Here is a 12,747-nt window from a genome sequence, read left to right on the forward strand (position 1 = left end):
ATTTGAGCTTCAGAGCAAATGTAGAGGTGCTTATTTATGTGTGAGGAAACATTTCAATGCTGATCAAAGCCAGTGAATATGAGCAGGGATTCAGAACACAGCTTGGGACACAGGGTGGCTTGTAGCTTGTTATTTGACAGCATAAGATAATCATCATTTGTTTGACAAATCAGAGAAAAGGGATATGGCATCTGTTGACAGCTACATCTGATGCCCAATTGAATACACAACATACAATATCAGTCATAAACACCTCATTACTATCACAGTCTAGCAGTGCACACACACTCATATTTCCTGTTTGGCCGATACAACATTAGCCAGTTTACAGGAGGTTTTTCATCTTCATCCAGACTACACTGAGCTCCAAATGAAGATGTAGTAGCTTAATCAGTAGCTCCGCCAATAGAGGCAGCTACTGTTTCATATCCGAGAAAGAAAGAAAAAACAATGTACAAATAATTCTAATTCTAAAATGCCCCTGAGATGTGTGTATGCTGTTCCCGTAATCTGCACTCTTAAAAAGGAAGTGCCTAAAGCATGTTCATCTGTGCAAACAGGAAAAAAACATTCCCATGTCTATGTACGTTAATCAGGCGTGCTATTTGCTTGGGACTCTTGGCAATGCCATTCTAATAACTAACAACTAAATTTGAGATATGATTAATACTGCTGTAATTAAAAGTGAGCTGTGTGACTGTAGTAGTTTCATCGGTGTTTATAACATGTACCAGCTGTGAGATGTCCATCAATAACACTCGCAAAGCATAATAAATTTAGTCTGCATACTGGCATCAAGTGTACTTAATTCGGTCACTTTTCCAATGTGAATGCATAGACTAGTTGTATAATCAGTACAGAAATAAAAATGGGACACAGGGTTGATTCTTATTCATCTCAACTTCCCATCTCCCAATAACACACACATGCAGTGTACCTTGTTGAAGTCTTCACTTGTGGCCCTCATCTCCTTCCAGGTTTTGTTGAGCAGCTGGATGCAGATGCAGAAGAATTCTTCAAAGGATCGATCATGGGTGAAGAACATAGGGTGGAAGTCGTGGCAGTTTTCACTCGCTGTGGACACAGGAGAGAGAAAAGTTGTCACCTACAGTACAGCAGCAGTTTAAATGAAAGCTGATTTTGGTAAGTGACAGCAATCCATTTTATGTTAACACTTACAGTGGTGTGAAAAAGTGTTTGCCCCCTTCCTTATTTCCTGTTCCTTTGCATGTTTGTCACACTTAAGTGTTTCGGAACATCAAACCAATTTAAACAATAGTCAAGAACAACACAAGTAAACACAAAATGCAATTTGTAAATGAAGGTGTTTGCTATTAAAGGTGAAAAAAAATCCAAACCATCATGGCCCTGTGTGAAAAAATGATTACCCCCTAAACCTAATAACTGGTTGGGCTACCTTAGCAGCAACAACTGCAACCAAGCGTTTGCGATAACGTGCAATAAGGCTTTTACAGCGTCCTGGAGGAATTTTGGCCCCTCATCTTTGCAGAATTGTCCTAATTCAGTTACATTAGAGAGTTGAGCATGAACGGCCTTTTTAAGGTAATACAACAACATCTCAATAGGATTCATGTCAGGACTTTGGTAGGCCACTCCAAAGTCTTCATTTTGTTTTCTTCAGCAGTCGGTGGTGGACTGCTGGTGTGTTTAGGATCATTGTCCTGCTGCAGAACCCAAGTTCGTTTCAGCTTGAGTACACGAACAAAGATGGGGGACATTCTCCTTCAGGATCTCTTGGTAGACAGCAGAATTCATAGTTCTTTTATCACGGCAAGTCTTCCAGGTCCTGAAGCAGCAAAAAAAGCCCCAGACCATCACACTACACCACCATATTTTTACGTGTATAATGTTCTTTTATGAAATGCAGTGGTTCCTTCTACGCCAGATATACTTGGAACACACCTTCCAAAGAGTTCACTTTGTCTCATCGGTCCACAGAATGTTGTTCCAAAAGTCTTGGGGATCATCAAGATGTGGTGGAGAAATTGAGACGAGCTTTGATGTTCTTTTTGTTCAGCAGTGGTTTTCTCTGGAAATCTGCCATGCAGGCCATTTTTGCCCAGTCTTTCCTGATGGTGGAGGCATGAACGCTGACCTTAAAGAGGCAAGTGAGGGCTGCCGTTTTTGGACGTTTTTGTGGGGTTTTGTGACCTCTTGGATGAGTCATCGCTGCGCTCTTGGGGTAATTTGGGCGGCCGGCCACTCTGGGAAGGTTCACCACTGTTCCATGTCTTCGCCATTGTGGATAATGGCTCTCACTGTGGTTCGCTGGATTCCCAAGCTTTGGAAATGGCTTTATAAACCTTTCCAGGACTGATAGATCTCAATTACTTTCTTTCTCAATTGTTCCTGAATTTCTTTGGGTCTGGATGTGTAGCTTTTAAGGATCTTTTGGTGGACCTTACTGTGTCAAGCAGCTCCTATTTAAGTGATGCCTTGATTGTGAACAGGTGTGGCAATAATCAGGGCTGGGTGTGGCTAGAGAAATTTAACTTAGGTGTGGACAACCACAGTTATAGTATGTTTTAACAAGGGGGGCAATCACTTTTTCACACAGGGCCATGATGGTTTGGATTTTTTTTCACCTTTAATAATAAACACCTTCATTTACAAATTGCATTTTGTGTTTACTTGTGTTGTCCTTGACTATTGTTTAAATTGGTTTGATGTTTCGAAACACTTAAGTGTGACAAACATGCAAAGGAACAGGAAATGAGGAAGGGGGCAAACACTTTTTCACACCACTGTAATTTAACACAAAACAAATGACTTTGCATTTAATTTATACATAACTATAATCACTTTGTAATCATTAGGCTAAAACAGTACTGTAATACAGTACAGTTATACTATTTAGCACTAATATACAATCATTTACAAGTAATGGGTAAGCATTTGGTTGCAATTGAACATTAAATTGCTTGAGGCAAACCAATACTGGCACAGTTGCATAGCAGTTGCAGTTTGGCAAGCATCTTTTATCTTTATCTACTCCCCACATGCCATTGATGGACCAGAGAATTGTTTTTATTATAGCCATTTTGTGATTACTGATTGGTGATTCGTCAGTTTAGTTTTTCTATGATGAGATTATTGTTTGTATTTAGCTGTGAGGGGGGTAGCAGGGCGACCAGAGGGTTGCTGGTTTAAGTCCCCAGACAGACCAAGTAAAGAATGTGGACTGGTAGCTGGAGAAGTGCCAGTTGGCCTCCTGGGCTGCATTTCATTAGTGGTTCAACATGCCCTCGTTCACTTCCCCTAAGCACTTGCCCTCGGGGAAATCCTCGCCGCGATCTTAAGTGTCGTTCCAGGCCGAGAAAGCGAGTGAATGATGGTCACTCCAGAGGTGGACATCACCCAAAATGCATTGCAGTTATGCATTTGGTTCAAGAAAATACATCCATGGTTAGGTGGCAGTGATGTATGGCTAACATTTCTGTTGCCAACCACCAAAGAAGGAGAAGATGAATGAACTGAATAAAGACTTTTGAACTTAAGTTTCCACATTGTTAGCTTGATATTTCACTGAAAAACAAAGGCCAATATAACTACTGTTGGGTAATATTTCCTTAATACTTTTTATTTAACAGATATTATATGTGTGATTTTTTATTTCCAACTTTGTCTGTAAATGCATGGAAGAAACTTAGATTTACTGTTAGTACTTGAAGGAGAGTGTAAGAAAAGAAAGTGGTATCAATCTTTTTTGATATTTGATATCAATTCTCAGCAAGAGCTATCCGCGTGTATGTTTACGTCCGCTGTATAAAGCATAAACATACACGTGGATAGCTCAAAATGCATACAGATAACATGCCACTTGGCTGAAGAAAGTCCGGCTTGTGTGTTTACGCGAAGTCATGAGGTCATGTTGCTCCTCCTTTGAGCGACTGATGCCATATGGTGGCCTTCAATTTAGAAATATGCAAGTGGGCCTGAAGGAATGTGGCCTCTAGGCTGGACCTAAAAAAAATAAAAAAAACTGACTAATGCACAACAACAGGGCCAAGCTGCCCACACACAAAGCTACTGCAGGTAAACATCACTTAGCTGGAAAATGTTACGGAAAAATGATCAAATAACTGCTGCTGAAAGGTTATGCGTTAAAGTGACTAATGTTTAATGATGACACATGATCATTCTAAGACTTCACAGAATAAATCATCAGGCTTGTGCACGCTAGATTTATATTCATAATAAAGCATTCCAGAAGATAGAGTACAGAGTAATATGAAATGTGACAGATTGTTCATGAGAGATAATCATATGTAATACAGACATGGCAGGAAGTTGATGTGCTTATAGTTTATTTCATAGAAACAGCCACTGAGAATGAGATACAGTCCAACAACAAAGCAAGGCTGTGCATTATTGAAAATGTATCTCCTCATCAACTTGAAACACAAAATACCCCATGGAGACAAATTGTGACCAGTAAACACTGTTCCAACTGGATTAAGTTGAGATTTTCATGTTCCAAAGCCAGAGGTTGTTTATTTTCTTTATTAGCAGTGCATTAAAGCGTTTCGATCCCCACAATTTGTGTGCAAGTGTGTTTGAAATAAGAATGGGAGGGAAGAGGAAAAGCCAGGGCTCTTGAGTGCCCAAACTATACTAACCAAGAGGTAGAATAACCAGGCTTGACATTATTTGAACTAAATTCATCTCCCTCTCGCCTTGCTGAGATGAGTGGCGGCCTTGAGCCAAATGTTGGTTCATTTAAAGAGTTTCAGAGACGGGCAGCAGGGGCACAGGCCCACCACGAGCAGCCATGAAATTGGATGGAAGGGGTCAAGCGGCAATTGAAACTTCACAATATAATGAGTGATGCCCGCAGGCCACGGGCACAGTGACCTGAGCCATGATTTGGAGCGATGGATGGGAGATTAAGGGGAGGGCAAGGTGGACAAATCCAGGGAGTGGGGGATGGGCTACCGGTGCCGGTAGTCAATCAAGAAGCTAATATAGGCGAGCCAAAACAGATGCTGACAGGCTCCTTAGTCAACAGTACATTGCCCCTGGGGACAGAAAAAGTCTCAAACAAGAAAACATGAAACAGAAAGGGTGAATTAAAAAAAGAAAGTCAAATACCCTTTTGGCAGACTGGTAAAAGTTGTTGGGATGTTTAAAGTTTGAAATGACCCCTGAGCTAAATGAGCTGTTTATTGATAGAACTAACAGAGCCCTGAAGTGGCAAGGTGAGAGGAATTACATGTCAAGGCGCATTTGGGAGATACAGACAGTGAGCGGTCTCATGTGGCTCTGCAGAAATTTCTCCTTCCTCGGGTTTTGCGAGGCATGCTGAGTCGCAAACAGTTTTATTAGCTCTCGCAGGGCTCAGCAGGACCTGAAGCAGCACAGCAATGAGGCAAGAAATAAAAAGCATTATAGTGCGTTGATGCTCAAAATATTTCACAGTGTTCCGCATTTTAATACTTATATTGCGAACTTAACCAAATGGTTACAGAGTGTGTGGAACACTGAATATTTCATCAAACAAACAGAATTCATCCACGCTGAGGAAATTATTTATGGAGGGGGAAATCTGAGCTCAACTGCTCTGCATTATAGCAGACTCCTGAGATAAAAACGCAACAATACGTGTGGTATAGTACTTGAGAAAAAAAAATCAAAATATAGTCTAGATCACACTAGTTTTTAAATAACTCTTACTTTTTTTTATCTTGGTGTTATGCATAAAATGATTACCATTTAATTGGTTCATTAAATGGGGATACAAACACCTGGAAATTAAAGCTGAAAGTCAGAAATTTAAACTTACATCAATACTGTGGAAAACAATACTTTCCCAGTCCTTAGGCTGCAGGATATTTCATTGAGCCTTTAAAAATTGCCAGTTGTTTGGTTAGGTTTTGCAGACAAAAAAACAAACGATTTAGTGTTTCTTTTGTCAGCATATCAGCTGAATTCCAGCCAGCTGAAATGTCACGTCTGAATCATTCTCACCACTGCACAAATGCACTTTACATGATCCGCCTGAACGAAAATGGCCTGTGTGAGTGCAAAGTCATGTTACTGTGATTAGGTAACTAGTGCTTTAGGCCTTGCCAGTCTTTTTTTAAGATTATTTTTTGGACATTTTTAGGCCTTTATTGACAGGTCAGTAGAAGAAATGAAAGGAGAGAGAGAGAGAGAGATGGGGAATGACATGCAGCAAAGGACCACAGGTCAGAGTCGAACCCTGGACCCGCTGTATTGAGGAGTAAACCTCTATATATGGGCGCCCACTCTACCAACTGAGCTTTCCGGTTGCCCCTTGAATCAGTTTTTAACTAAAGAGATGCTTCAGCATTATTCTGGTGAAATACAAAAACATCTGCTATACAATCAACTACTGCACCAATCGTTACACTGACTTATGGGGCTTAGTAGCTGGACTGGAGTGAACTGAACTCTTGCCCCAAATCATTAGGCCGCACACAACCTTAATCTGAAACGGGTTAGGTTAAGCCTGTCAACCTTCCATCCTTCCACTAAGGAACAGCCTTCTCATGCAAAGGCAGGCTAACATGGTCATGAAGATGCAGTGGGCGACTGGACACTTCAAGTGCCTGAGGAGTCTGACACTTCTCTATGGATGAGTCACACAGCCAGAGAGAGAGAGACAGAGACACAGACACACACACAACTCTGTTTATAGCGGGATGACACGCTACAAAGCGGCAGGGTAGATGTGAACGCTCTCTCAATTTAAATCACAATTCATAATTCTTTTTGGCCGAGCATATGGGTTCACACATGATAATATAGATGTATGGAAAATGGGCTGCAATGTGTTTTTTTTGTGCTGTATGCTTTTCATCCATCTGCACAGCCAGATGTACAGTTCCTATACCTCCCATAAAGTAGGTAACAGGACACTGTGATGACCAGTTTAGGTTATGCCGAACCATATGCCCATATGGATCAGAAGAACAACCTTTTTACGGTTTTGGTGCTTCAATGCTTTGTGACCATATGTCACTACAAATTAGAAATACAAATGTGGTGGTACATCGATTTGCCTTTGGTGTATGTGTTCTGCTTAAGGACACTTAAGGAGGGGGAAATCTAAATTTACCAGGGGACCTAAATTGATTCAGAAATTACATCAGGGAAACAACGGTGTTTCGTGCTGCACATTTGCATGGGCTAAGCAAAGTCTGTATTGTACTCTAATTTATTGAACTTATCCCCCCCGATATGATTTCAAGGCTGTCAAAACCTTTATTGAAAATGACCAAAGCAGCTAGTATGGTCCGATATTAGATTATTACAAATTACTAGAGGTCATCAGTTAATGCTAGTCCTGTGCAAATATAATAGATACTTTTAACCCACTCACACTTCTATCCTGTTGCCAGGCCACTTTTGAGCAAAGAAAGTGTTTATAATTAGTAATTTAATTAGCTCAAGAATTTCCTGCGGGAGTCATCCCAAAGGATCAATAAAGAGAAGTCTAAGTCTAAGTCTAAGTCTAAGAAACCTGTTCAGGAGAAAGGGACTTTCACGTTAAGTAAAACCAAACAAAGAAATTCAAGAAGCGGAATGAATGTTCACTTATTTTTCTCAGATGGAGACTTGTAGTCAAGGTGGATTATTGACAAGTGAAAACAGATACAAACAGACTTATAGCTTATAGTATATTAGATATTAGCTGAAATAGTTTGTCTTCTCATCAAGTAGGAGATAATCAGGGTTAGAAATTCCCAATATCTTTTGGAATTACAACGGATGTGACTGATGCTTTTCTTCTTGATTGTGATTATAGTGTGAAAAGTGTTGTAAACGCGGCATAAGCTCTGTGGGCAGAGAGGAGTTTCAAGACACTTCCATCCATCTATCCATCTCCTGTGATGTGTGTGGCTAGGCTGAGGTCAAAAGGTCCCTGAAGTGACTTGGTTTATGTGTATGTGAATGAATGCAAGCGTGACTGAGTGTGGGACGGCTGTCCCACTCTTATCAAAGTCCATTCATTGTGAGGGCTCTGAGGGCTCTGTGACGTCAACTGAGAACTAATTAGTCAACTGGCCACCACACAGATGAGTCCTGGAGAACAGAGAGGTGACTGAGTGTGTGTGGTAAAAGTGCGTGTTTGCAGCTGTGTGTCTGTTTACGTATGTGTGGGTATCTCGGCGTATGTGCTGAGAAGGATAAAGAGAGACATGAGGGCTGAATGCCACCCTGACATCTGTCAAGGTCCAGTATGTATTTGTCTTTATGTATGTGTGTCCATGAGTGTGCACAAAGTAAGCAAAACAACTCCCAGAGTCACCTTGCAGCTATGCCACATGATGAATACACAGCAAAAAGTGTCATCCTCACTCTAATTACAACACCAGCATGCTTTGATGTCCAACTGTGACAAGCGGCGTGTGTGTGTGCGTGTGCGCGTGTGCGTGTGTCCTGCAAGCAGCGTCAGCAGCGTCTTTCCGGTCCAGTCACTGTTTGCGTGTGTGCAGGATGCCAAGACAGCAGGTACATGGAGATGCAAACCACAGCCAGCTAGATGACTTCTCAGGCTGACTGTTTATTTTTGCTAAAACAAACAACACCACATATACTGGTAATGCATATCCCAGTTTAAAATAAGCTATTAGTAAAGCCATTTTCTCTGACTGTGCTGCTCTATCAAGGGAAGTTTGAGGTCCCCTGCTGGAGCTGCTGCCCCTACGACCCCATACCGGATAAGTGGATGAAAATGGATGGATGGATGTGCTGCTCTAATTGTTAGTAGTAGTTAGGTAGATAGCTTTAATCCATTTACCATTTTGAACGTACAGTATGTCGTGCTTTAGTGTGGGTAAGATCCCCCTATACTTTAACATGACAGAAATTAATACTTGAGTTCAACAGGGAAACTAATAAGCTTGCAAGCTAATTTGCATCTTGCTAACCCTGTTAGGATAGAAAAAGCGCAAAATATGTCACCTTAAAATGTAATGCCTCGGGGTGTTTGAGTTTGGAATCTGTGAAACGTGAAATGATGAATCATTTTTATGTTTGGGTCACATCAGCAAGGCTGCTGGGTTGTACTCGCTCTTTCAATTAGAATATCTCTACCCTGAAAATAATGATCGTTATTTAATGATGATAGGGGAATGAGGTCACTGGTTGAAATTGAATAACACATAATAATATAAAGCTGTACAAAATCAACTACAGTATTGAATGTGTCTTGTAATCTATTTTGAGTTGATGTACACAAAGTATTTCATTTTAGGGAGGAAAAGAAGCATCTGGAGAACCTTGATTAGATAAGAACAAAAACAGGGAAATGTCAAAGCCTCATTTTCATTGCAACTAAACCATTTGAGCATTCAGTCCCCTGCAATGGTCAAGATGCATTAGAGGACAGAGGGAGAGTGAGGAGAGCAGAACAGCAGATGGAGAAAAGAGAAAATCAGACAGAGGGAGGCATGTAGCGAATCCATCAGTGCTCTGGACTGAGACACAACAAATTTTGCAGTACATCTGCTTCCACAGACACATGTTTTCTCAAATACAATAAGGCTTGTGAGACTGCTTCAAGCTGTGGGTTTTCTATCAAGTCAGAGCTTCCCAGGTTGCATTTATTAAACAAAAAATAAAAAATTAACACAACTCATGTCTATCATATAAATACATCAGGTATAGGAGCTACAGTATGATATACACGTCAATCATGCTGGTTTCTTCTGAAGGAAAATCTCAAATCAGACAATGGGAGTCACGCTCTGTCTGAGTATGCCCAAATGCAGGAACAGAATAGTTTAATTATAAAAAACAACAACAGCAAAGGTGTCACGTGACCTAATGGCAAACAAGTTGGGCGTTGGAGGAGCTATGTATAGTGCATTACTGTATTTATTCTTTTCGAGATTCTGACCAGAGATATTTGTGCTCAGCTGGGACGAGATCCATTCTGGAGGAAGAAAACGTAGAAATCTAAAAAATTAGCAGCCGGTGGAGATAATAAGCAGCGTATGCTCTGTGGTAGCCTGGATGCCAGCCAAACTTAGCCCAGTCCACAACATTTGAGACTAGAATCTAAGTAGGATGACGTCGGGCTACTCCGTGGTGGGGGGCTGTTAAGAGTCAAAATTGCACCTCTGCTGTGACCGTGGCAGAAAAGCATGTTTACAGATTTTCTCAGCAAGAACTTAACTACATTGTTTATATGTGCTTTGGTACATCTAGTGAAAGGGTAGTGTTTTGTCTGATTTCACCTTCGACAAGGTCTGCTAGTAATAGGCCTCTTGGTGAAAACAGCTTCAGTTAGTTAAGAGTGTATAGCAAAAAAAATTGACAAGACAAGTTTGATGGTAAAAGATTTGATGGTAAATTACATCCAAGAAGCTCAGATTACAGCAACAAGTGGAAGCATAGTCATAGGCTGTGTGTTGTTTAATCCACTGCACCACTTCAATCCACCAGGGCTTGCTGAGAGTTGACGGTGTCTGAAAAACTCCAAGGATGCTCAAAACTTTAGATTCTTAAGCGCCCATCTGTCAAGTGTGTTGTTATTTGTGCACTCTAATTTAAAAACCTTCTGCTGGTGTAAGCCTAAGGTTACGAAGTGGAAAACCTTGAAGAATGCTCCCCTCCTTTAACAAAAGGCTGCAACTGACAACTATGCAAAGTGGTTGCCGACTGCAAAAATCCTCATGTCGAGACTTAAGGGATACTTGGAATTATACGCTTGGCCTTTCCTCCCCCTGCCATCATCCACTTCATTCATTAATCATGGAAGGAAACCTACGGGGGGGATTAGCAGCTAAAACCTTTAGACTTAACAAGTTATTTCAAATTGGATCAGTTTCCAAGCTAACATTCAGCTCATGCTAATGTTAGCATAGTAATGTTTGATGTCGGACATAAATTCTTATCCCATTGATACTTCATTATTGGAAGCAATTTCTTACAAAAGGGAGCCAATTGAAAATGATAAGGTAAATTTCATACACTATGATTCAGCATATGCTTCCTTGGTGTTTCATAACTCAGAAGTTTCAGTGAGTTGAACACAAATGTGGAAAATTAGCATGTGATTTACTCTTATAAAGTCACATTCTTGTTCCTATTTTGCCTTGATCAACTGCTCATGTATTATTTTAATTACTGTATAGTGTAATGACTTGTGGGGAAAACGTCTCTCTCAGTGGGTCAGAAATGTAATTAATCCTATTAAAGTGATATTCTGTTCATAGTCCATTGAGTCTGAAAGTTCACACCGCCACCGACTTGAGCTGCAAAGAAGCTCTGGCCGCCCCGCCAAGGACGCTTGTCAAAAAGTAAGGGAAAGCTTTTTGACGCTATGGCCACTCTGACGTGGCGGCGGTCTCTGTTCAACCATGGAAGAAGCACATGCAGCCACTGCACGGCCAATACACTAGAAACCTTTTATAAATTCCATATATAATGACAGGATTTGTATTGTTAATTGGTCGCAGCGGCGTCTGTTAGCAGTTAGCTCGCTCGTTTGCCGCTGAGCCACAGCAGCAGTGTGCAGGCAGACCAAGCAGCAGCCAGACTAACCTAGTGATCCGTGCAGGATTCACTGTGAGCGGACTGTTTAGAGACAATGTGACCGGCAGCTAACCCTAAATGGTCCCTATGTACAAACAATGTTATATCATAAACGATAGGTAACCCAGCAACGGCAATTATGAGCTTGTCCTCAGAATTATTGTTTTGGTAGGAACCAAAATTTACATTGTATGTTTCTTTGTAATCAGCCAGAGCGAAGGACGTCTACATTCTGATTGGTTGCTGGCGTTAGCCGCTGCTTGCTGCTGAACTGCGGTATAGCTCATTACCATAAAGTTGAAAAATGTCAACTTTCTGATTGATGCTCAACATGCGCAAAACGCCCAAAACGCAATGCCCGACAAATTTGCCGCTTGTTGCAGCTGAGAGAAGCCAGCTTCCACTGATAATGAATGACTTCCGGTAACTTTAGAAGGTCAAATCGATGACGGTGAGGCATGGTAACCCCTTATAGACTTTTAGGGTGGATTTGTTTAGATATTAGTTCTTTTATTAGGTTTATGCAAAGTTGCAAGTTATCTTTGGTATAAAAAATCCAAATGTATTCATGCAGAATAATTCACTTTCTGCAGTCTTCTAGTATGGTCATCATGAGCCACACAATCATATTTCCCTCACAATTTGGCTGAATTAACTGCTTCTATATCCCAGTTCTTATGCACAACCTTGTCAAGTTTGCAGAAAGTCATGTGTTTGATTGCACATGTTAGAGTGCCTGTACCAGAGAGGATTTACCTAATTAAAGCAACTTATCTTAAACATATACAAATTATTATAGACAATATACACTTATACAATGAATAATAAAAATGATTAACTTGCAAGTTGAGTAGTCAATGATAAAGTAGACAGAAACCCAATCATGTTCAGTTTTTCACAACCAATGTTCTGAAATGTTAATGTAAAACTATTTGAAATTAAAAGCTATTATTTTTTTAACCCATCTTGGTAAGATTTTTAAAATGATTACACAGTCCGAGAATCTGAGATTTGAGATTTTCTGTTGCCATTTTTTTTTCTTCAACCTCGATATGTTACTGCACAGCCAAACATGATATTTTATTATGACCACGACTGCAAGTGTGGGACAGTAAATGTCAGTATGCGCATGTTAAAATTACGGGCCAGTCCAAACACATCCCAGCATTTCAATTTCACACTGCAATTTATCAGGTGTGTGTGTGTGTGTGTGTGTGT

General features: G+C 40.6%; 1 protein-coding gene across 5 annotated transcripts in view; it reads right to left on the reverse strand.

The window, feature by feature from the left end:
* Positions 1–12,747, reverse strand: part of elmo1 (engulfment and cell motility 1 (ced-12 homolog, C. elegans)) — a 99,928-nt gene that overhangs the window by 28,845 nt on the left and 58,336 nt on the right. For all 5 annotated transcript variants that reach the window (XM_032534950.1, XM_032534947.1, XM_032534949.1 and 2 more), the window contains one exon: positions 938–1,074. In XM_032534950.1, the coding sequence (XP_032390841.1) occupies positions 938–1,074 (137 nt within the window). The remainder of the gene's footprint in view (positions 1–937; positions 1,075–12,747) is intronic.

The sequence above is a fragment of the Etheostoma spectabile genome, chromosome 14 (assembly GCF_008692095.1).
Source record: "Etheostoma spectabile isolate EspeVRDwgs_2016 chromosome 14, UIUC_Espe_1.0, whole genome shotgun sequence".
NCBI classification, from domain to species: Eukaryota; Metazoa; Chordata; class Actinopteri; order Perciformes; family Percidae; genus Etheostoma; species Etheostoma spectabile.